This window comes from Chelonoidis abingdonii, chromosome 4 (assembly GCF_003597395.2).
Source record: "Chelonoidis abingdonii isolate Lonesome George chromosome 4, CheloAbing_2.0, whole genome shotgun sequence".
NCBI classification, from domain to species: domain Eukaryota; kingdom Metazoa; phylum Chordata; order Testudines; family Testudinidae; genus Chelonoidis; species Chelonoidis abingdonii.
In genome coordinates this window covers 94,622,432-94,648,812 of record NC_133772.1, presented here as the reverse complement: position 1 = coordinate 94,648,812, position 26,381 = coordinate 94,622,432, and the positions used below count along the sequence as shown (strand labels likewise).

Below are 26,381 nucleotides of genomic sequence, written 5' to 3'. Positions count from 1 at the left end.
TAACTAAACTTATTTGCTCACTCAATTGCTGTTCCTATGAAATACATATTCTGGGAATGTCATTTTCTTATATTTTATTATCTAAATCTTATGACAAAGAATAATTTGCCGGAAAGGAGCTTAGGCCAATATATCTGCCTAGTTTTGACTTAATAATAATTATTTTTGTTGTTCATTTAGATTACAGTATTATTACTATTTATTATTTGCATTACTTTAGCACCTAGGAACCTCAGTCCTGGACCAGAATCCCATTGTGCCATGCACTTTACAAACACAGAACAAAAAGAGTAGTAGCACCCAAAGTGTCCTAGGTTCTTTCCAGACCTAGTTGCTAACTTCCTATTCTATAAGTGCCTTTCAGCCTCCTTCCTAATACGCTTCATCCATAATTATACCTGATTATCCCCTTAACTTATTTATTTTGTTTGCTTAATTGATTACACTTAATAAATTGTCCTTTGTTTCCTACTCTCTGAAATAGCTTTGCCTGAATTTATTGATTTACTATTAATTTAATATTTACTTTATTTTTAATTGTCCTTCCCCCATGTGAACAGTTTATCTTGTTCCACTTCACTAAATCCCTACATAATTGAGTGTAATTCCATTTAAAGATGGGCCTGAACCAAAACTCTGCATCCAAATACCTTTTCAAATTGTGAGGATATCTAAACTCTGCAGTTTTCAGAGTAGCAGCCGTGTTCATCTGTATCCGCAAAAAGAACAGGAGTACTTGTGGCACCTTAGAGACTAACAAATTTATGCTCAAATAAATTTGTTAGTCTCTAAGGTGCTGTGAGTACTCCTGTTCTTTAAACTCTGCATTATAGATCCATTTCTACTTGTATTAGGCCATTTCAAAGACTTCTCTTCTATAATGGGTTTTAGCCCAACCCTTTTAAGGCATTGATATGATTTCTAGGAGTTTTCAGTATAAACTTCCACTACATGACTATATAATGTACTATTTACTCTGTTGTCAAGCTTTTAGCCCCCATGAAATGTATATTACCATGTTCTCCTGCATATCAAATTATATTTTCCATTTACTGGCCAGTTTATTTATTTATGTCTGTTTTATATACACTTTCTTTAAAATAAAAATGTTACTTATGACTATTCCATTGTCAAATCTCATTTTGAACAAATTCCTTATAAAATAGTAGCAATTTCATGTCGTTTTATATGGATAGTTTGTTGTATTTACATTAGTACTGAGGTATTTAAAGGACATGGTCGTTGAACAGAGAGACTGTCCTTTGAAATTAAGGTCCCTAGTAAGCCTAAACAAGTAATTTATATTTTTTCCAACAAATTTTGCCTTTCTTTCTATTCCCAAAGTGATTACAAAGTTCTTAAATGTATTTGTTGTTAATTATTTTCTCACATTTCTTTTGGAATTAATGCAGATCATTTGAATCATTAATTGTGACCAATCAAATATACAATTTTTGGTTCTTCAAGTAGATGCAGCTGTATATTCCACTTAGGTGTGTGTGTGCGCACAATACACGGGAGCCAGAGAATTTTGCCTAGCAGTACCCATGGGAGTGGGAAGGACGGGAGTGCTCATGGTTGTAGCCCCTCCCATGCCTATAAGATGCAGTGCCACCTCAGTCCCTCTCAGTTCCTTCTTGGCACCCATGACTGGAGTCAGAGTTCTGTGAGGTTTTCAACTTCTCAATCCTCTTTTCAGTTACTTTTTTCTAGTTGTATGTAGTTCATTAATACCCATAGTATAGAGTTAGACTTACTAGTAATTGGTTGGGGTTGAAGTGTTCCCTGATGATGTCCTCACTAGGGTTTAAACATTGTCTGTCATGTGGTGGGATGATCTCCAATAATGATCCTCGCCCGTGGTGCTTGTTGTGTCTAGGGTGAAGCCAATGGCAAGGAACGGAGGTTGATTTGAAGATTGTTCATGAAGCAGACTCATGTGGCAAGGGATCTTCTTCTGAAGGAGCATCTGCTTGAACTGGCCACGTAGCCTCCTTTGGCACCAAGGCCTTCATCAGATGGCAGGTTTCCCTTGGGTTTTGCTGCTTCATGTCCTGAAGCTGGCACCTCTCCGAAGATACAGAGGAGTGTGCTGAGGAAAAGGTTGCATAAGAATAACTGAGGCTGCTCCAGGTCCCATGGGGACTCATCTCCTTCCTCCAGAAGGAGTGTGGATCAGCACAGGATTAATGCTGGTGCATGGGATGGAACATGTCCTGTCAACCCTCCTGAGCATCACACAGGGAGGGCAGAGACCCTGTACATTGACTCTAGGCCCCAGAATGCCCGTTAGGTCTGGTACCAACAAGGGTGATGCTGTTAACGACTGCTTCCACGCCAGTGGTGTACAGCAGTGGACCTTGTCTGCCTGTCTGTCCCAAACTTTCCCTTGGTCCAGGACTGTGCCAGGGCTGCATCCTTTATAGCCTCATTGGCCGGGCAGGCCGCTAAACCTATGGGTCTGTCAGCACTGCACCCTGATGTTTCCCTTCCACCCTCAGTGGAAATGGGGCTGGTACAGGACTTGACTCCTCCTTGGCACCTGGAACTTCTTCAGTATCACTGTCACTGGTGCTGCCAATTTTGCCATGACAGCAATCACCACCCTCCACTTCTGCATTATTAGTTACTTTGGTACTGATGCTGACTTCAGGGTCAACACTGCTCCCATGAATAGAAGCAACAGAGGCATACGTGATACCAGTGGTACGGTTTCCACTGTCAGCGCCAGCCCCCTCATCATTCTGGGCTAAGGACAAGTCAGATTGGTTGCTCGCACCCTCAGGGCTGGTCCCGATGTTGTCCCCTGAAGCCCGGGACGTCTCAGCATCAAAGTCAGGATCTTACTCCTCCTGCTCTCCATTGCCTGAGTGAGGGCATTCATAGATCACTGTAGGTATCCGGATTGGCACTTGTCTTGTGGTCCGGACAGGGGACCCTGGCCAGGCGCCTACTGGCCACTAATGCCCTCTTTGTACCAGTAGCCTTCATGCTGCTCCTTAGTCACAGAAGTTCCACTCTTTGTCCCACTCAAAGCCAGGATCTCTGGCCAGATCTGTGGCAGTGACCATCAATCTGCTACAGGTCCAGGTACTGGTGTATCTTCCCCTTGAGGAGTCTCCAGAGTCATCCTGCCTGGGGCGCATCAGCCCTGGAACAGGATCTGGCTCTGACACAGTTAACTGTCTCATTGTCATCCATGGACGATTCTGCAGTGCTGGGTTCTTCTTTCCCTTCAGTACTGGAGGATTTCAAGGCATACCAGGACCTATTGTGATGCATGGCTGCTTCCCTGGGTGTTCAGGTGGAGTTCCTGTAGGAGAACGCCCACAACTTAGTGGATATCCTGCAGCTGTTGGCCCCTGAGAGTGTCACCCTCCTTATTAATGATGTGCTCCTTGAGCCTGCTAAGGTCCTCTGGAGCACGCTAGCTTTGATATCATCAGCAGCTAAGCACTGGGAAAAGCACTACTTTGTTCCCACACAAGGATCTGAGGGGTTTTATTCCCACTAGCCCCTAAATTCCTTGGTAGTAACTGTGGTGAATGATATAGCTTGAGAGGACAGGTTTAAGTCCATTCCAAAGGAGAAGGACTCTAAGCAAATGTACCTGATGGGCAGGAAGATTTACACCTCCTCTTCCTTGGAGATGTGAATTGCTAATCAGCAGGCTCTTCTGCTTAAGTACCACTTTATCCGCTCGACAGCTGTCTAAATTCACAGACCAGCTGCCCAAGGCCTCAGTGGAGGAATTTCATGTATTTTGTACCGAAGGCTGCTTGGTGGCTAAGACTTCTTTGCAGTCTGCTCTGTATGTTGCAGATACTTCAGCCAGAGTGATGGCCTCTGTGGTGACCATGAGGAGATCTTCCTGGCTGCAGAATTCAGGCACTGTTCCCAATGTCCAGCAGGCCACTGAGGATCTGCCTTTTGATGGCAAGGAGCTGTTCTCAGATAAAACAGATGAGACTCTGCACTCCTTCAAACACTTTAGGGCTACCCTTCAGTCCTTAAGGGTGTATACACCTGTGGTGAAAAGGCACCACTATGGGGTCAATAGCAACAACTGTGGTATCATTCACAGCACACATTTGGGAAGACTTTCCCTCTGCTGAGATTGTGGAAAAATCCCAGAAAGGGACATAGATTCCACAGGAGGAAGCAGTCAGGTTCTGGGTTTTGACAGTCCACACACCTTCTCCTAGCAGCCCCCAAGCACCCAGTTTGACTGCTTGGTCCAGAGCAGTGTTCCAGTCATTGCTCCCTTCCATTGCCACAATGCTTGGGGCTCAGTCACGACCAACAGCTGGGTCCTAAACACCGGGAAGTCAACTTTGGTTCCCACACAAAAAACAGTTCATTGGGGCCCTTGTAGACTCTGAGTTCAAGAGTATTTCTGCTGACTGACTGTTTTCAGACCTTTGGCCACCTCTGCCTCAGTCTGCAATCTCAGTGTTCCATGACAGTTTGAATCTGCCTGAGGCTCTTGAGGCACATGTCCACTTGCATGTTGGTGGTCCAGTTCACAAGGTTACATCTTCTCCCCTCCAAATGTGCCTCAAGACTCTTTACTGTCCGACTCTTCACTCTTTAGACAGATTAGTTAATCTTCCTCCACTGATCCTGGACCTCTTACAATGGTGGATGTTTCTCTTTGTCAGGGTGTTCCTTTCATCCAGCCCTTACCAATCAGGACTGTTGTCACTGATGCCTCCCTGAGGGGGTCAGAAGTACATCTGACTGAGGTCACTGAAAGTCCAATGTGTGTGGTCAGAGCAGGAGTTTTCTCTGCATATCAGCGTGCTGGAGCTTTGGGCCAGTTACAATGCATGTCACACTTTTCAGATCCATACAGGGGCTCAGCGAGTCACATATTTACCAACAATACGATCGCAATGTATTATGTGAACAAGCAAGGAGGAGCACACTCCAGGATGGTCTGCCAAGAGGCAATCATGTTGTGACAGTTTTGCATCAAGGAGAGTATCACTCAAATGGCTGACGACGTGTCTGGGGTTCATCTCATGGACCATCTTAGCAGGAATTTTTTGCTGAGTCCTAAGTGGTCTCTGAAGACAAGCATTCCCCAGAGTATCTTCGCAACTTGGGGCATTCTGGTGCTTGGCCTCTTCATTACAAAGGACAACAGGAAATGTCATATGTTATGCTCTCAATGGGGGTTCAGTCTGGGCTCCCTGTCTGACACCTTCCATCTCAGCTGTCACCTCTCTTCTGTGCCTTTCCACAGTCCTGGTCATCCCACAGGTCATCCTTAAACTGAAGGTGGGTTGGGCCAAGATCATTCTTATTGCCCCAGCATGACCGAGGCAGTGCTGATTTCCTGACCTTCTGCGCTGTCAGTTCAGCCTTCCATACTGGTCCCTCTCCATCCCAACCTACTGACTCAGAATCATGGCTGCATCTCATGGTGTGGCTGCTGCATGGCTAAGGGAGGAGGAAGAGCAGTGTTTGGCAGCTGTTCAGAAGGCTCTACGCAACAGTAGAAAGTCCTCTATCAGGATGGCCTATTTGCCAAAATGGAAAAAGTCTTCTATGTGATCATTGGCTTGTTGAATTCAAGCGATGCTGGCTTCCATCCAGGACATCTTGGAGTATTTACTGAACCTTCATTCACCAAGACTTGCACTTAGTTCATTGTGAAAGTGGCATTTCATCTCCCAATTTAGGGGAGATCCAATCCCATGGTAGCAAGATTCTTAAAAGGGCTTTTTCATCTATATCCTCTGGTCCAAGAACCAATTCCTAAGTCCTAGTAGTAGTGATAGGACCTCTGTTCAAGCCCCTAGCATTTTGTCCCTTTCCACTCCAGGAACTGCATTCATGGTAGCAGTAACATCCGCAATGAAAGTGTGTGAGTTGCAGGCTCTGATGGGTAGGCCTCCTTATACATAAATCTTCAAAGAAAAGGTGACTTTACAACCACATCCAAATTTTTTTCTAAAGTGGTTTCTCAGTTTCATTTGAACCAGGTGATATACTTTCCTAAGCCACATTCATCTCTAGAAGAGTAGTGTTTCCATACATTAGACGTCAGGTGTTGTCTAGCCTTCTATCTGGACAGGACTAAATAATTTCGTGCTTCACCTCGCCTATTTGTATCATATGCATATCATATTAAGGGGCAAGCAGCCTCTTCACAGACAATCTCTGGATGAATAACATATTCAATGGTGAGAGGGGGGGTGAGGAAAGGGGCTGAAGAGTAATTGGTAGGCATCATCACACTGAGACCACATCTAAAGCTCCTCCCCAAAGTAACCTCCTCCTTCCATATGCACCAGCGTATTCACCTTCTGACCTTCTTCCCAAAGCCTCACTGCAGCAACAGAGAGGCTGTGTTACATATGCTGAATGTCAGGAGAACCTTGAGGTTCTACTTGGACAGGACAAAAGAATTTAGGAAATCCACTAAGCTGTTCGTAGCCATCGCAGACTAGTCCAAGGGCTCTGCAATATTATCTCAAAGACATTCGAACTGGGTTTCCAACTTCACTAACCAGTGCTATTATTCTCCTTCTGGCATATGGACATGCTGCACAAGGTCCATCTCCACTTCTATTGCATTCATCAAGAATGTCCTCTTCACAGAGATATGCAGGGCAGCAATGTGGGCATCTGCTCATACCTTTGCAAAACATTATGCCATTACACACGACAGCCTCTGATGCGATCTTCAGCTCCACGGTTTAGACATGAGTACTAAGTTCACTGCAGAAGCACAACCCTCCCCAGGGAATCCTGCTAGGGAGTCACCTACAGTGCAGAACCCATAGGGACACACAAAAGAGAGAGAGTTACTCATCTAGTGCGGTAGCGATGGTTCTTCGAGATGATGTGTCCCACTCTGGATTCTCCATGACCTGCCCTCCTCCCCTCTGCTTTGGAGTTCTTAAGAATGGGCACTGTAGTAGAGAAGGAACTGAGGGTGGTTCATCTGTACAGTGCTAGATAGCCTCGAGGCAGAGCACAAGGCAAGGAGGGCGCATATGCAGGCTGAAAGGACACTGCTATCAAAAATCTCTGATGAGAGGCACAGGGACACTGACACAGCTACAGTGGAGCACCTAGAGGGGTGGCACATCGAAGAACTATCAATACTGAGTGAGTCCTCCTTAGTTAACTGTGGTCTTCAAGATGTGATGCAGAGAGTATATTCCACAACCTACCTTCCATCCACTGCTTCAGCGTCTCATCTCTATGCATTTGGTATGCAGGAACTGAGGGGGATCAGGGTGGTGCTGCCTTATATAGCCAGGGAGGAGCTACGGCCACTAAGCATGAACACCACCTAATTTTGGTAGGCAAAATTCTTCAGCTCCAGTGCGCTGGGTGCTCACACACTTAAGTGGAATACACATTTGCATCACATGTCGAAGAACCAGTTGCAGTAAGTAACCATTTCTTCTCTCCATAGCTATAACTTGTTAATTATTGCAATCATTCTAAACTGTGACTTTCTAATTCTGTATTAGTTATGAAATTTACAATTCTCATGTATGTGAATTATGTAAGTTATTCAGTTAGGGAACAGAAATAATATCATGTGACATGTAACCAATCAATGGAGCTCAAAGTGAAATTTTTACAATCTAATACACAGTTCAGAATTGGCTTTCAATGAATTGTCCAGCATTTTAGGGGGGGAGAGATAGCTCAGTAGTTTGAGCATTGGCCTGCTAGACCCAGGGTTGTGAATTCAATCCTTGAGGGGGCCATTTAGGGATCTGGGGCAAAAATCTGTCTGGGGATTGGTCCTGCTTTGAGTAGGGGGTTGGAATAGATGGCTTACCTTCCAACCCTGATATTCTATAATTGATTTAATCTAAAACTGCTTTTCATGAGTATTCACACTAATAAAACTTGAGTGCTTTGGCATTGAAAAGTCCTCAAATTGAAATACTTTAGTATTTGTGGGGGAAAAAATCTGAGTAAACAGTAGTAGTCCCTACAGTGCTTTGGCATTAAAAAGTTAATGTAAAATGGGGATAATAGCACATCTTTATCTTACAGGGGATTGAGGATAAATACATGAATGATTGTGAAGCAGTTAGATACTGTGGTATGGGGGAATAGATAGATAGTTTAAGGGGGAAGTATTGCAAAAATAAAACATATACATATACATATATTCTGCTAATTTTGATTACATTTATAGAATATAATTACTTTAATCTATGTTGACAAAATAGGAAGATGTTGCCACTATTATAAACTAAACAATTCCATGGAATTTGTGATATTGACTTGCTGATATTTGTGATAATCCACATTATTCCACATTCTATGTATAGAAATTATACAAAGCCATAGTTACATTAATTTTACATGCCAGTCATAACTGTTAAGTTCTTCATGGTGACCACTGTACTCCAGCTAATTTTAAGCTATGATCTGTGCTCAGTCACCTCCATTCCTTTTTGGTAACTTCACCAATCTCATTACATTGACTATTACTTTGAGTCATTCAGGCATCTGCACCAATTACTGTAATAATAATATATCTTGAAAACCTGTTAGAGGAAGAATCACAATAGAAGTTTTCACTATTGAAATGTTGTCTGCTACTTGTTTTAGAAGCAAAAAAATTTAGCATTATGACAACATGAAAGTGACCCAGTGTTAATAAGGTATGGTGGTAATTGAGTGTTTTATTTGTTTTTTAGAAAGCATTAAGTAGAATTGAGAAGATTTATTTAAAAGTAAGTTTATGGCAATATTGATATCTTTTTGTTTTTAGATGTCTGAAATAACAAAAGAAGATGAAACAGAAACAAAAGCAGAATCCGAGAAGGCTGAGTAAGTTACTTTTACACTATTGTTTATTTTCTTGCTGTTCCTAGATGAACTGGCCAGAAATAGCCCTGAGCAGGTGTTGATTGGACTCTTCATTTTATCAGTATCTTGGGCAGCCAGCACAGCTCCTCAGAGACAACAAGCACTTTCACTGAGCAGCAGAGCAGGGACCCTATCCCAGGTGCCACTCTCAGCAATCCATATAAGCCTATTCCCAGTCTTATAAAACCCTCTTCAGCTGTTTCTCCTAAAATCCCGAGAAACATTTTTAACATGGCAGCTTTCATTAGTGTTGTATTTACTTCATTTGTTTCCAGGCAGCAGGTCAGGAAGTATGTGGTCAGCTTGTGTTGAAGTATTAAGGTTGATAGTCCTGCCAATTTCTTTCTTCTTTTTGATTGCCTCCTTTTATAACCAGGTGGTCTAGCAAATCTGATGACTCACTTACACAGCTTTTTCGTTCCTGGCATATTTAAACAATGTACTATTATTTTTCTTTATATTTTGGTTTATTATGCAAATTCTCACTTTAGCCCCATTAATTTCAGTCCTACAAATAGCTCTTCAAACCTGCTAAGTTTTTGTCCTGTTGTATTTGAATCGGAGATTTATTTTTTAAAAGGATAATTTTGAGGCCTAAATAAATTAGTATAGCTAGCCACCTAACTATGCTGTTTTCTTTCTCAGCACTATGCATACCTTCAGTGAATTTAACAGGGTTGACTCTAAAGTTTCCATGATGGTTCAGTGATTTTCAATTTCTTAACTTGTTCCCTTTTAGGCTTTTCTAACTAATTTCCTCATTTAAAAAAAAATCCCTTTCTTAGATTTCACTGTTAGAGAATTATTTTGGTATTCTTGTCTGCCCTTACTTCCAACCCTGTGCAAGGATTTTAAGCATAAATATTACTTGCAATGTTACAGTACTTCTCTGGTAATTGCCAACTGCACTTAAACTCTTTTGCATGTCTCTGTACTAAGAATCCAAAGAATCAGTTCTGTATGTTTCTCAGTATTAAGACAAAAAGTCTTTCCCCTTGTATACTCCAAAACAAGCAGTTCTGGAATCTTTTGTTTATTACACCATTTTGTGTTATAACACTAAACTGCTTTATATTTAGGTCAGGGGTAGGCAACCTATGGCATGCGTGCCGAAGGCGGCACACAAGGTGATTTTCAGTGGCATGCACACTGCCTGTGTCCTGGCCACTGCTCCGGGGGGCTCTGCATTTTAGTTTAATTTTAAATGAAGCTTCTTAAACATTTTAAAAACCTTATTTACTTTACATACAACCATAGTTCAGTTATATATTGTAAGCTTATAGAAAGAGACCTTCTAAAATGTATTACTGGCACGCAAAACCTTAAATTAGAGTGAATAAATGAAGACTCGGCATACCACTTCTGAAAGGTTGCCGACCTCTGATTTAGGTTGTTCAAATCTCCCATTATAATGGTTTTGTTAGATTTTTTTTCCCCTAATCTCTTTCAGCTAACTGATTTCAGTCTCCTGACCCAGAGGCTAGTAATGTACCTTATCATATGCCATTGATAAAATATCTAGGTATTCCCCCAATGCCAGATAGTCCACCTCACCTATTCTTGGTTTTAGACTTTTCATATTATTATGTAGGCATTTATAGCTTTTATTTTTAATTCACGTAACCTCTTTCTGCTGACAGTTTATTTCCTTATTCCTCTCCTGCACTTCCTTCCAATTAAAACATAAATGGTTCTCTTTCACTATTGGATACACAGATTCCCTTGTACTTCTGCTATTTACTACCATATTTCATTTTCAACTTAAGTACTTCGCAGTACCTGCAAGCCTGCAGCTTAAAAACTCTAGTTTTAAAAATTCACTCCCCCACATCTTCATTGTCATTGGCAGCAGTCTAAATCCTTTTTGGTTGATTAAGGAGGAGATGCTGCCTTCTTTATAGAATCCTACTTTCCAAAAAGGTTCCCCAGTGCTTAATAAACATAAACCTCTCCTCTTCGCATGGCTGGCCCTCCTGTGCATATCACTGGAGCATTCCAAAGAAAGTTAATGCAGGAGCCCTGGAATGATGCTTTGTTAGTAATAATGTAAGTAGCTCCTCAGACTTCTCTCATATGGTTCTTTATTTCACTGGTACTGCTATATACCAAACCACAAACTCCTCTCCATTTCTTTATAACTGACCATGTACTTGCCTCAAAGTTTCAACCCCCTCACAGCTTGGTGGTAATTTTCCTTACTATTCTCACTGTTACTACACAGTCAGCTATTTATGTTCCTGAAAACTGAAGCCTCTAAAACAACAGTGAGTCTTGATACTTGCTTCTCGTAAAGGCAATTACTTATTCTGTTTACTCCCTCTGAAGCACCTGGTATTGGCCACTGTCGGAAGACAGGATACTGGGCTAGATGGACCATTGGTCTGACCCAGTATGGCCATTCTTATGTTCTTATGAATTCTTTTGTGCAGGAGGGATAATTGTCATCTTCTACCTGTCCTTCTGAAGGTGGGTCCTTCTGAAGGAAATTTTCCTTTCATTCCGCACCGATGCCTTACTTTTATTATGAGATTGTTTTGGTTGAAATGAAACCACTCTGCTATGAATCTGTGTGGCACATCCATAAATGTTTCTATCTTCTGTTCAACTTTGAACTCAAGATTCTGCACATAACCTCTGATAATTTTGAGTTACTTGCACTGGTTATATACATACTTCACTTGTTTAGGCAGCAAGTAATTGTACATTTTGCATTTGGTGCTAATAACCCCACTTTGAGCTGCTTTTGCCTTTTTTCTATTGATCTCCCCTAAACTCACTATGTGGATTATTACTATTCTTCCACCTCACTTAGTAGTAAGGTAACTTTTTTGACTCTTGGTTGTATTCTCTAACTGTCACTTCTTATAGTCACTCACTTCCATTCATCTTCTCTGCAACTAACTCACACTCAAACCAGCCTCTCTTTATCAAGACTCACTGTTTTAATCATAGCATAGACCATGCGGGAACTTACTTGGTTTTATTTCTGTAATCTTTCTTCTAGCATGGAAGATGGTGAGAAACAAGACAAAGCAAAGGAAGAAATACAATCTGAGCATTTGGGAAAGGAGGAAACCAAGAAAAAGAAACGAAGGCATGGACAAAAACTAGAGAAACCTGAGGCAGTTATGGCTAATTTTTTTAAAGTCGTGGAAATTTATCAAACGAAAATGCTGGTAAGTTTTGTTCCAATTCTTTTAGTCAATCACAAGTCAAATAACACAGAGAACAGCTGAGCATGAGATACAAGGAAGAGATACTGTCATTTTACAAATTAATTATTTATTAACATTGATCATGTTTTTACAGTAATGCCTAAGGGCCAACCAGTAATGGAGCTCCATTGTGCTAGGCACTGTACAAATGCAGAACAGTAGACAATCCTTGTCCCTGAAGAACTTAATATCTAAATAGACAAGACAGACACAGGGTCGGGGAAGGGGTACAACACACAAACAGTGTGAACAGTGTGATGGCATAAAACGTCGAGTTGGTTTTACTATTAATTTAATTAATTTTTGGGAGGCGAGTTTACTTGGGAGGGGATCTGATAAATGGAAAGAAAAAGGCAGAGAAAGGGAGTGAGAACAGGACAGGAAATGGCAGGGGAGAAGAGGATAAGTGGGGGAAGATGTTGAGTGAAGCTAAGATGAAGAGACTTGGAAGCGAAAGGGAGGAGGAAGCTTGGAGCAAACAGCCAGTCAGCGCAGGATAGAGAAAATCAGAGAATATTCTACAGTTTTGACTGGAATGTCCAAAGGTGAAAAAGGTCCCTGCTTTGGCTGCTTCTGTTTCCACCATAGGTGTTGGAAATAGGGGTGCTGGGGGTCCTGCTGCACTCCCTGGCTTGAAGTGGTTTCCATCATATACAGAATTTACGGTTTGGTTCAGTGCTCTCAGCCAGGGCCACCGACAGCAATTCCAGGGCTCAGGGCAAAATAGTTAATGGGCCTCCACGCACGCACAAGCTGCAGACATGGTCCGCCTGACATTTGGGCGGAGCTGTGCCTGCGCTGGCTGGTGCCCAGTGAGCTGCCAGCTGCACTGCTGGATGTGCTCTTCTGGAATGGCCAGGGCTTCTACATGCCCGCCCGGTAGGGTTGCCAACTCTCTAATCGCACAAACTCAAAGAACCTTGCCCGGCCCCTTCCCTGAGACCATGCCCATGACCCCGTCCCTTCTCTGGGGACCCATCCCTTACTCACTCCATCTCACAACTCCTTCCGTTGCTTGTTTTCCCCCTCCCTCACTCACTTTCACCAGGCTGGGGGGTTGAGGTATGGGAGAGGGCATGGGGTGCAGGCTCTGGGAGGGAGTTTGGGTGAAGGGGGAATTCAGAGTGCAGGCTGTGGGAGGGAGTTTGCATGTGGGAGGGGGTGCAGACTCTGGGAGGGAGTTTGGGTCGGAGTGAGAGCTCTAGGCTGGGGCAGGGGGGTGGAGTGCGGGGAGGGAGGGTTTGGCACTTACCTCGGGCAGCTCCCGAAAGTGTCCGGCACACCCCACTGGCAGCAGCTCCTAGGCAGGGGTCTCAGAGGGTCTCTGTGCACTGCTGCCCACAGGCACCCTCCCCACACAGCTCCCATTGACCACAGTTCCCAGCCAATGGGAGCTGCAGAGTCGGTACTTGGGGCAGGAGCAGCACGTGAAGACCTCCTCCCCAAGGGCTGCAGGGACATGCCAGCCGCTTCTGGGAGCAGCCCCTGGGCAATTGCTCCCTTTATCCCTCCTGTGTCAGCAGGCCTGCACTCAGCACCCCCACCTTACAAATTGTTCCGGCGCCACTGGTTTCTACCAACTGGAATCTGACTAGCTGCTCTCTGTAGTTTTCCCCCAAGGCCACAGGTACCCTGTCATGAATATATAGATACAAAAGAAAAGATCAGAAAAATTCTAGAGAGCAAAGCTGGTGATTCTATCGTGATAGCTGTAATTGTTTTGTTGAACATTGCAGAACATAGGAAGTTATTTAAGAGAGTCAAATCTCAACTAACTGCTTCCCCAATTCTGATTCCATGATACTTCTAATTTTGTTTATTTAAATGTTCCTTGTATTTCCAGCATTACTTGGCTAGAAATTTCTACAACTTAAGATTTCTTGCTCTGTTTGTTGCATTTGCCATCAACTTTATACTGCTATTCTACAAGGTAAAGTAATATTTATTGCGTTTCATTCTTCGTAGTGTTTTCTACTTATTTTCTAGAGCAGCTGGGTGAAGGCTGGTTTTAACATAGTTAATCTAAACTGGACACCCATTATTGTAAACCCTACATGCAGTGAATAAAATCAACACTGCCAGCCTAGAAATAATATATCTGAAATTATGTTCTGAGTTACTAATCATACCTGGAGTAACTTAACATAGGTATTTCTGTATTTTATTCAGTTTAGGACAATGAAAACAGACTGATCAGTTGAACTTTTATTTATAGTCATTTTTTTCTTTTGGCTCTGGTGCACTGGCACAATGTGATTGGTTTTGGATTGCAAACCCTGACAAAGGAATGTCTAAATCCAAGCCAAAAAAACAAAACAAAAACAAAACAAAACCTGTCAATCTCTCGAAGCACTTTCAATTTTCTTAACTGTTTCTCTAAAATCTAATCCTAAATTGGAACTTCAACTCACATAACTGTTTCTTTAACAATACTATTTTTTGCATAATACTGGTCACCTTGATTTGCATGGAAATGGTAACTAAATCATTTAGGAATCATATTAAGGTCTCTTGTACTGTAGCTGGCTTAGATAACATTTTTGCTTTTGTGTGTGATAGTTCTGTTTTGTCTATTTGTAAAAATTGGCTGCTTTTTTCTCAAAAGTGTTTAGTTCTTTTTTTATTAAAATATTCACAATTCATTTTTAAAATCTCTTTAAAATAAAACAAAACCAAAAAAAAGTAGAGGGTAGCAATGAGGGACTTCAGTGCATTGTTTCCCCCGCATTGTCTTAATCTTCAACTATTTCTAGGTGTGAGACGATAGTTCAATCTTCATACCCATCATCCAGTCTGTTTTCTCACTGAAACGAACAAGGTTGTTAGTACCTATTGCGAAAATATTTTTGTGTTGAAGACACCTGACCACTAGGAACATGTTGTATATTGATGAGGACGTACAGGCAAATGAATAATAGATGCAAAGGATGGATTTTAAACAGCAGGCTGCAACTTTATTAATTTAACATTGAGATACAGCATGATATGCCAGGCATTTAACGGTTCAGTGTAAGGTTCCTCAGGGCAGATCCACCTAAGTCTACCCCTAGGACTCAGCTCACTTCTGAATCCTCTTGCATTCCCCCAGTCATGGAGCTAGGAGTATCAAGGGGGGACATTAGTCCATGGAGGTGTCAGGTTTCCTTTTCTCCTATAGTAGGGGCGGGCAAACTTTTTGGCCTGAGGGCCGCATTGTGTTTTGTAAATTGTATGGTGGGCTGGTTAGGAGAGGGGGTTGTGGCCCGGCCCCCACCTCCTATCTGTCCTCCCTGGGACTCCTGCCCCATCCAACCCCCCCGTTCCATGACGGCCCCTCTGGAACCCCTGCACTATCCACATGCCCCCGCTTCCTGTCCCCTGACTGCCCCGGATCCCTGTTGTCCCATCCAACTCCTCCTCTCCTTCCTGACTGCCCCCTCCCGGGACCCCTGCCCCATCCAACCACCCTTTTTCCCTGTTCCGACTGCCCCGGAACCCCTGATCCTAACTGCGCCCTGCCGCCCCATGCAACCTCCCCTCCTTCCTGACTGCCCTTCCAGGATCCCTGCCTCCATTCAATCCTGTTTCCCTCCCGACCACCATCTCCACCCCTTGACCACCACCCCGAACTCCCCTGCCCTCTATCAACCCCCCCTGCTCCCTGCCCCCTTACCACCCTGCCTGAAACACCGGTGGCTGGCGGCGCTACAGCCGCACCGCCCGGCTGGAGCTGGGCCATGCTGCCACCGCCACCACCATGCAGCACAGAGCACCGGGTCAGGCCGGGATCTGCAGCTGCACTGCCGCAGGAGCTCACAGCCCTGCCACCCAGAGCATTGTGCCGCCAGTAGAACAAGCAAGCTGAGGCTGCAGGCGAGGGGGAACAGCGAGGGAGGGGCTAACAGCTAGCCTCCCCGGCCAGCAGCTCGAGGACCAAGCAGGACGGTCCCATGGGCCACATAGTTTGCCCATCCCTGTCCTATAGGCACACCAGCAAAATTCTGGTTCTCATTTATCCCTTGAAGCTGGTCCTTTTAGCCTTTATCTGCATTGGACACCAGCCTCAAGTTGTGACTAACTGATCGGTCTTATCTTTTCTAATATTGAACACTGAAGTCCTATTGCTTACAACTCAACTGTGCCTCCATGACACTGCACAGAAGTGGGAAAAAAAACAAACCCTACTAGGACTCAGGCATTTGGCCAAACAGGAAAAATTCCTTTTTAATATGAAAATAGGCAATTGGTCATACCAGCCAGGAGTGGCTCCAGGCACCAGCGCAGCAAGTGCGTGCCTGGGGCAGCAAGCCACAGGGGGCAGCCTGCCAGTCGTCATGAGGGCGGCAGTCAGGGAGCCTTCGGCAGTGTTTCTGCAGGAGATCTGCCAGTCCCGCAGCTTCAGCACCAATTCGGCGGCGGGTACACCGAAGGCGTGGGACTGGCAGATCACCGGCAGAACCACTGCCGAATCCACGTGACTGGCGGACCTCCCGCAGAAACGCCACCAAAGGCTCCCTGACTGCCGTGCTTGGGGCAGCAAAAAACACAGAGCTGCCCCTGATACCAGCAGCACCCAATACCAGCAGCACCCTGAAGAACTCAGATCCTATACTAAAGGACCTAGAAATGTCTGGGCAGAATTTAAACAGGCTATGGGAGGAGTGCGAGAGCCAGTCAGCCCACCTAGTCCCCACAGCCCAGCCACTGGGAGCCAGAAGATCTCAGGAAGAGGGACCCAGCTCCCTGTATCACCAATTATGTTCTCTCTCCTGGGCCACTGGCTCATCCCTGTTGGTCTGACCAACCCTTGGTGGGGGTGCATGAAAGACATTGCTCAGTTAATTTTGCATAAGTCATCAAACATGCCATCAAATGGTAACAGTTTGGCCACTACTCACCTGTACTGATAACCTAGAAATGAAGGGCAGTTTCTCTGCTGCATCCAGCCTCCACTGGTCATAGGAGAGGAAAGAGAATTTTGGATTTCAGGGATCCTGTTATGGCTCCCTGATTCTGAGGCTAATTTTGCAATGGCCCTGGCAGAGTTTAGAGCAACAAGGAGCTTGTTGGCCAGAGATTAGTGCGAAATGCTAATCAAGTGCTATAGCAAGACTTGTAAACTTTTTAAAGAAGATTGTGAAATAAAAATGTGTGCACAACAAGTGAATTGGTGATGACAATATAGCTTTTGCCCCCTTCCTCTGAGACTAGTAGTCATAGTGTAAATTCCAAAACAAACCCTGAAGTTTGTTATACCAGTCTATCTCAGCATTACATTGTTTATTTAATAAAACATTGGTGTTAACCTTTGCATTGTTTTTGCTTTCATTTTTGCCATTGCACACCCTAACAGGGAGATTTATAAATTGAGCTACCACTGAATTGCTCCTTCTATGTCAAGTGTGAGGTACATTGACAAGGTAGTGTAGGAAGCCTACACTCTTCTTGTATCTGTGCTTCTCTTGTTCTGAGGATGAAGAACTTCACTCTTTAGGACTCAGTGCTCATGTAAAGTGAAAATGATCTTCATAAAAAAATGAAACAGAAATAGGGAACAAAAAAATCTCTGACTAAGAGAATAGAAAAAAGCTTAAGTTATTCCTGTTGCTTTGTGTGTGTGTGTGTGTGTGTCTATTTTTCCATTCCAGGTGACAGAAGAACCATTAGATGAGTTAGAGGAAGACTCTGATCTGTGGAATTCATTTGAAGAAGAGGAAGAGGAAGAGGGAGTGGTGTTTTTTGTTTTACAAGAGAGTACAGGTTACATGGCACCAACACTCAGGGCTCTGGCAGTTATTCATACTGTCATCTCCTTTGTCTGTGTGATTGGATACTACTGTCTAAAGGTGAGCTGTGTGTATGTTTGAAACCCAGCTACTAATTCATGTGTGGTAGACATCTAACTCCATGTCACGTTTCTGAGACTTTGAATTCTTCAGTTTCAATTAAATGTAGACAAATACCAAAATCACTCCTCATAACACACTTGAATATCAGAGCTGAGATCAAGATGATTATTTTTGTCTACATTCTTATAAGCATCCGTCACCTTCATATCTGAATGGCTTCCACAGAACAGGAAGGCATCTTACTGTTGTGAGGAAAACATAATACAGTGTAATTTAGTTTAAAATATTCAGAGTTTAAAGCCTAATCAATCACGTTAAAAGCAGTCAACTTCTCCCTTTATTCTAGCAGGGATTAATCTGAGGGAAGAGAAGTGTTAGTGCCTCCCCCTCTTCTCTTGCTTGGAGTTTTTGGTGCGTGATGGCAAGTATTGTCTGAACAGAGGCTGCCATGTGTTGAATCAATATATTCTTGACCACCATAACCACACACCCACCTCAGTTAGCACCACCAACTTTGGGGATATGCTGGCTTGCCCCCCAAGGGAGTTTGGAAGCACACTCCACCAATGCAGCCACGTGATAGTAGACTTTCTGGCACCAGGGGCTTTCCACCAAGATTTGTAGACAGCACAATGAAGTACAGCATCTAGACTTTGCTTTGGTTTCTGTTTTCTGCCAGAAGTTCAGTTTCATTTAACTTTTAGTATAAATACATTTATCTTTTATATAAACAACTTTCAGTGGCTGAAGATGCTGCTGCAAGAGCCCTGACACACCTTTATGGTCACTCCTAAATATAATATTCTCACCCAAAAGCAACATCAGAACTCATTCTTTATTCCCCTGAGCTGAGTAACCCTCCAAACCCCACCACTGCCCAGAATATCCTGTTCTTAGAATGTACCAGTTCCAAGGCTTGAAATTAGGTAGTGTTCTGAGGGTTAGTTTTACACTGTAGAGAGACCTAATTGTTTCTAAGAAATGTATAAACCATTACAAACATTTTAAATATCCCTTTTCCAAAGGTTCCTCTGGTTGTATTTAAGCGAGAAAAGGAAATTGCCAGGAAGTTGGAATTTGATGGTCTGTACATTACAGAACAGCCCTCAGAGGATGACATTAAAGGACAATGGGATCGTCTGGTCATAAACACTCCGTAAGTAAAACAAGATGTTAAAAAAAATCTAAAAATAGTATAGCACACCAAACTTTGCAGTGGCACTTCACTAACACTCATACCACCTAGTCCACACACAAAAAATTGGTTATCTTCCCTCGTATCTCAACAAAGATTAAATAGCAGATACTGTTTTGGGGTCTGATATTACTAAAGATCCATTTACCTAGCAAATACCATATCAGGGAATGTATTTTTCCTTTCTTCTTTGTATTTTTCTGTGGTTTGATTCATTAATGGCTAAATTTATAGCAATGTTTAATTTATAACTTCAAGGCTTTTGTAAGTCTCTCCTCTCAGCCTCTTCCCTAAGAAATTTTACAAATGAATCACTTGGGAAAACAGTTTGGCTTTTGTGCCTCTCTTTGTTATATTAGTCTTCTTTCCTTTTTAATGCATGTAATAACTTGGTACTTTTCCCCCTCTTCATCAGACAAAATTAGTGTATAACAAGAAAAGTAAACCAGGAATAAAAAAGCATTATCAGAATATCTAAGTAGATCTGACTCTTCTGTCTAGTTCATAAATAATAGCAAAGAGTGTAGGATTTACACAGTGATCCATAGAAGTCTCATTTGCTATTCTGTGCATGAATTATACAAATGTAGGCAAGAGAGAGGAAAAAAAACAAAGGATTGTGACAATGTTGAGCAGCACTCAGTTCAGAAGGTCACTTGGGTTTTCTTTCCCCGCCGTTGTTCAAGGTGTCGAATTGGTTAGAAGAGATAGATATGAGGCACTTCAAAAATATTGAGATTTCAAATTACCATTTGCATGTTAATGCATCCAAACTGATTATTCTTCAGTGTAGTAGACTGAACACAGAATAATGCTTAATCTAAAGAGAATCACTTTTCATAGACAGTGCCTCTAGGGTACATCACAAATCAAATAGTTTTTACATATGTGTTCTCCAGAGGTCCATCTCATGCAGATGTACTTTTCTGTGGCAAACTGATACATCAGAGCTATATATAGGTACACCATCACAGCGTGTTTTAATTTTTCATCAAATAAAACATGTAGAAAATTGTACATTATAATTACATATTACTTATGCCCTGTAACGCCATTGCTGTACAATGAGTAAGGTATGCCTAACATAATCCCTGCTCTCAAAGGACTTAAAGGCACAAACGGCTATAGAACTGTAAAAACAATAGAGAATAAGCATTGAGTGGTTTGCAGTGTTTATAATTGAAATGATTCACTGAATAAGTTGGTTCTCCTTTGAGTGATTATCCCATACTCATTCCCCTGTAGGTGTATGTGGGCCCAATACACTCAAGTCGATGACTTTTGTCAGCAGCACATGTACCCTCACTATCCTCATGCATGGAGTTGATAGCATAAAGGGATGTGGCTGCCACATCCCTCTCAGTTCCTTCCTACCTCCCATGGCAATAGCTGGAACTTCCTATCACTCTTGAGATTTGGTTCTCTTCTCTAAGCCAGTGAGTAAAAAAGGGAAATTCTCTTATCTGCATATAGTTAGATAGTTAATTGATTCTTTGAGGCTGGGGGTCAGAATGCAGAAATTGCCAAAATTTAACAAGGTGCCACATGCAGGGCCGTGATCCCTGTAAGCAATAGGCACAAAATAGTCTAATCTGTTTAGGAAAGGGACATGTGAGGGATGAATGTCCCATTTGTACCTCCTGTCTAATGAAGATGAAAAAGCAAAGGGACTTCTGCCTTAAGGTACATCTACCTGAAAAGGCAATGTAGGACAAATAAAGGCTGTTATTTTCCACTACTTCCTGATGCCCAGAAAGAGAGGTGTATTTCATTGTGTTCTGGACTTAAGAAAGCTGAACGCATTTGTCAAGAAAATCAAGTTCATGACGGTCACCCTTGTGTCTGTTATCCCTTCTGGATTGGTATGCGGCTCTTGATTTGCAGGACACTTACTTTCACATGGAAATATATCCTGGCCACAGAAAGTCTCTTTGATTCATGGTAGGCAACATGCATTACCCGTACTCTGTGAACCAGCCTGACCAAGGCAGTACCTGTACACAGACCTATATCAGTTCTCCATTTGATCATTCATAGCTGTACCTCTGGTTGAAGATCTCTTGTCACAGAATCAAGGCAAGTCACTGCACCCCAACCTACAAACTCTCTGCCTCATGGTGTGAATAATCTCTTGTTGAGCAATAAGAAGAGAGTCTGCTTCCAAGATGTGCAGGCCATTTTGGTGATCAGCAGAAAGGATTCCAAAGCCATTTGTGCAGTAAAATGGAAAAGGTTTTCAGTCTGGACTGAACCTGACCAGTTAACACCAATTAACACCAAGATTAAACACATACTAAACTACCTGCTGCATCTGAAATCTTCAGATCATTTTCCCAGTTCAATGTGTCCATTTAGCATTCATTTCTGTGATACATCCACCAGTGGATGAGTATTCTATCATTTTGTGTTCCTTCATATCCAGATTTTTAAAGGGACTTACTCATGCTCACCTGTGTCCAATCCTTCACCTTCATGGGACATGAATTGAGTGTTGTCCCATTTAGTGGGTCCCCCCTTTGAACTTTTAGCAACAACATCCTTGCCATTGTTGTAAATGAAAACAGTATTTTTTGTAGCAGCTACCTCTGTGAGGAGGGTGTGAGATCTTCCGGTACTTCTGGTTTCTCACAGTATTTCACAAAGACAAGCTCTCTTAGGCTACAACCTAAGTTTATGACGAAGATTGTCTCCACATTCTATCTCAATCAGATTATACATCAGCCAGTGTTCTTGCTAAAACCTCATTCTACCAAGGTCAAAGAAAAACTTTATATCTTGGCTGTTTAGAGAGCTCTGGCATTGTATCTGGAAATCTTTCAAATCGTCTCCCTGTCTTTTGTAGCCTATGCTGATAGGATTAAAGGGCATCATATATCGCATTGGATTTCTGACTGTATCAAGCTTTCCAAGCAAAGTTTCTCCTCCACCCATTCCAGTAGAGCTAATTCCACTTTATCAGTCTTCATGAGGAATGTACCTGTAGTTAATATTTGTGAGGCAGCAACATGTTCATCTGCACCTTTTCCACACACTACACTATTACTCAAGTGTCCAGAGACAGTGCTACCTTCAGCAAGTCAGTGTTGCAGACTCTCTGCAAGTAATCCAAAATCTCACCACCTGTAGGGTTACTGCTGGTGAGTAATCTACAATGGAACGTGTATGTGCAAAGTCAAACGAGAAGAAACAGTTACTTACGGTATAGTAACTGTTGTTCTGCAAGATGTGTTGTGAGCATATACGTTCCACGGCCCTCACGCCTTCATCTCTACTTTGGGTATTGTGACAAAGTTCCTCCTCCACCTTGGTGGGTCCTGCGCTTATTGGCGGATTTGTTCACCTCAGTGATCTTCCCTTCTTGGGGAACCCACAGTCTGAGTCAGCTCCTCCTGTGTCTGATCAGGAGTTGGGAGGTTTGGGGGGAACCTGGGCCCGCCCTCTACTCCGGGTTCCAGCCCAGGGCCCTGTGGATCGCAGCTGTCTATAGTGCCTCCTGTAACAGTTGCATGACAGCTACAACTCCCTGGGCTACTTCCCCATGGCCTCCTCCAAACACCTTCTTTATCCTCACCACAGGACCTTCCTCCTGGTGTCTGATAATGCTTGTCCTCCTCAATCCTCCAGCAGTACACTCTCTCACTCTCAGCTCCTTGCCTTCTTGCTCCCAGCTCCTCACACACGCTCCTTCTCCTCTGGCTCCTCCCTGCCTGACTGGAGTGAGCTCCTTTTTAAACCCAGGTGCCCTGATTAGCCTGCCTTGATTGGCTGCAGGTGTTCTAATTAAAGTAGCTATCTCTACTGCCTTCTAGAAAGATCTTAATTGGCTCCAGGTGCCTTGATTAACCTGGAGCAACTGCCATTTGGTTACCAGGGTACTAGGGATTTGTTTAGCCTGGGGCTAACATACCTGTTTCTCAGTACTTTACTGTAGCCATCTGGCCTTGCCCCATCACAGTATTAGTTTTGTGGTAGTCCAAAGGAACTGAGAGGGAGGTAGCAGCGACACCTTTATACCTTGGCTCCCAGCACAAGAATAGCTACTTCTGACAAAAGTCTCAGACCCAGGTGCAATGGGCATGTAAACACCTACAGTAGAATGTATAAGCGCACAGCACATCTCAAAGAACAACAGTTGCCATACAGGTAAGTAATGGTTGTAGTGTGTTCTGACAGAAGAGATAGAGGGCATTCAGCGAACATTGATTGGAATAACGAGGAGTCCTTGTGGCACCTTAGAGACTTATTTGGGCATAAGCCTTTGTGGGCTAGAACCCACTTCATCAGATGCATGGAGTGGAAAATACAGAAGCAGGTATAAATATATGAAAGGATGGGGGTTGCTTTACCAAGCGTGAGGTCAGTCTAATGAGATAAATCAATTAACAGCTGTTGTTCCATATATTAGGGGCAATGCGACAAGGAAATTTGATGGATTTTAGAACTTTCCAAACTGGGATCACTTCTACCTAATTAACACTTGTCTTGTAAAGCAAACTTTAGCTTAGAGGCTATTTGTCCTAGTTCCCCTGTAAGAGGTTTTAGTAGCATGTTTTTGAGTGGCCCAGCTATAACGTTAGATCTCCTTCCTTTCCCTGTTACTGCATTGTATATTAAAGACTGTTGCACAAGGCTAGAGAAGAACAACAATGTTCTTTACAAGTCTAAAACAATTGTTGGCTGTATATTTCAGACATAACTAAATATTTTAAAAAATGGACTTTCAAAAGTAATTACCAAAATGTATGAAAGAAACAACATTTTGTAAATGAGAAGAAGTCAAAAGAGCTACCTTATCCGGTCATAAACAAATATCTGTCGGTAACTAGACTCCTGTGTTATGAGATACTTAGCACAGCTCTCTTTAGGAACTGGTGGTCTGCTACCTGTATTGTCTACCCTGAACTTACAGTCTTCGCTGCCTACCTATCTTTGGGCTGGGATAATGCTTTTCCACCTTTAGAATATATCTACACTTGAAGCTAGAGGTGTAGGTTCCAACTCGAGGAGATACACCTGCACTAACTCGATCAGAGCAAGCATGCTAAAAATAGAGTGTAGCCCCGGCAGCATGAACAGCAGGAGGGGCTAGATCCCCCAGTCCGATCCCAGCCAAGACACTAGATACATGCCCAGGGTGACTAGCCCCTCCTGTTGCTTGCATCACTACAGCAGGGCTGCCCAGAGGATTCAGGGGGCCTGGGGTCTTTGGAGCACTTCGGCAGCAGGTCCTGGAGTGGAAGGACACCTCCCCCCCTGCCGCTGAATTGCTGCCAAAGACCCGGAGTGGAAGAAGCTCTGAGGGCCCGGGCCCTGCAAGAGTTTTCTGGGGCCCTCGGAGCGAGTGAAGGACCCTGCTCCAGGGGCCCCGAAAAACTCTTGTGGGGGCCCCTGCAGGGCCCGGGGCAAATTGCCCCACCTGTCCCCCACTTTGGGCGGCCCTGCACCACAACTCTACTGTACAGTTAGCACACTAGGTCAGTCAGAGCTAGAGCACGTATGTGTGCTCAAGCTGGAATTTACGCTTCCAGATAGAAGTTGTAGGCTGTTCTACCCTTAACACACACATTAGCAATCTCCTCTACCCAAAGTATTTTCTAGCCTCCGACTAACTGTTCCAAGTCCCATCCAAAAGATACATTCAGTGTCAGTGTGCCGTAGTAGTAGCTAAACAAACATGCCATGGCATCTGCTAGTGTTGACCTAATAAAGAATTACCTTATTACAGTAGTTGAATTCTTCTATTTGTGTATAAGTTTGCCAGTGTATGGTGTCTTTTCATAGTATGTATCTTCTTCAATTATCTTTAAAATGCTGCTTTTCTTTTGCATTGAACATGACTAGCTTTTTCATTAAAAGTTAATTTGCTAGTTTTGTTCTCTTGCATCAAGAAGCATGATTTCCTGAAGCTCATCTCTAATGCAAAATTATTTTAGTATTTTAGGAATAATGTCTGAATTATTAGCAGCCTTTTAATGCTTTATTTTCCTAGCCAAATCCTAGGAGTTTTCCACTGACTTCAGTTTGGTCCATATATTGTGATGACACAGAGAGGTAAAAAGTTAGAATTAAAAAATTACTTGAAAATATTCTTCTGGAATCCTGCCAATCTGTTTCTTACATCCAGAATGGTCTTTCATTTTGTCAGGAGATAACTGCACATTAGAAAATGTAATGAGAGTCAACAAGCTGAATAATACTCTGTGATGACAGCTTTGATTAATATACAGTTATTAAAACACAGAAGCAACATATTTTTGATGTATGATTCTAGGAAAATGTTAGCAACAATAGAATTCAGTTTGCAGGTTAAGCTTCTACTTGGGAAATAATTAACTTCATTTTTTTTCCAGTTACAAACCGGTTTTGTGTAGGAGTTGAATTCATCAGTTCCCTACAGCAAAGTGGTGGTGTTATTTTCTGATTATTTTCTGTAATGGGTGTTATAGCCGAGAATTGGCAGTAGTGCTGTTGTTTTGATCTTCCAGGAAAAATACTACTATGTGAAATTTATTAATTCTTGCTATTAATATTTGTTTTAAAATTTTAAGCTTTATGTTTGTATCTCTGGATTAATAGATTTGCAGAGCTGTGAGAAACAACAACATAAGTGCAGTTCTAGAAGGGTGCAAAGTATTTAAAAACATCACTTTTGAGGCTCAGTCCACAATAGCGCAAACACTAGGTTTCTTTTCATCCCTCAATTTGGCAGGCAGGATGATGACCATCTAGTGTTTTCCTGCTCTTTAGGGCTTCCTCTTCTGCTTCTCCAGCTTGACTCCTGCCTCACTCAGAGCAACATTCAGGTAGGCAACCTCCACAGCTACATGTGGCTGCCATTTAGGTCTTGAGCAGAAAAGCCTATAATAAAAGGGAAAGAGAGAGGATCAAAACACCTCAACTATGTCTCATGGATTAATGCTTTCCCACAGATGGCATAAATGTTTTTTCTGCTTTCACTGTGAAAAATGTTCACTACCTAGTAGAATGAGACAGCAACTGAAGGGATTTCTGGGCCTGTGTCAGACAAAACCAGCCTGCCTAGCCTTCGTATAGGGAGGAAGGAAGATAGCCTGCAGGGGCTGAGACTCTCTCTCTCAAGCAGCTGTGGAATGAGAGAGTGGCTGAGATGGTTGGTCTCAGGGGCTGTAACAGACAGAACCAGTTCACGCAGTTCATGCACAGGGAAAAGAGGCTCTCCCTGAGGCAGCCTTAAACTCTTGAGGAAAAGGAACTTTAAGACTCCCATGAAGTAAGGGTTCTTCTTTGAGTGCTTGCTCATATCGATTC

At 43.0% G+C, this 26,381-nt stretch overlaps 1 protein-coding gene across 1 annotated transcript in view; it reads left to right on the top strand.

Annotated features, from left to right (window-relative positions):
• The window catches only part of RYR3 (ryanodine receptor 3), a 663,207-nt gene that overhangs the window by 597,144 nt on the left and 39,682 nt on the right, over positions 1-26,381 (top strand). The window contains 5 exon segments of the mRNA XM_075065483.1: positions 8,759-8,817; positions 11,861-12,032; positions 13,915-14,001; positions 17,699-17,896; positions 18,925-19,055. Of these exon segments, the coding sequence (XP_074921584.1) occupies positions 8,759-8,817; positions 11,861-12,032; positions 13,915-14,001; positions 17,699-17,896; positions 18,925-19,055 (647 nt within the window).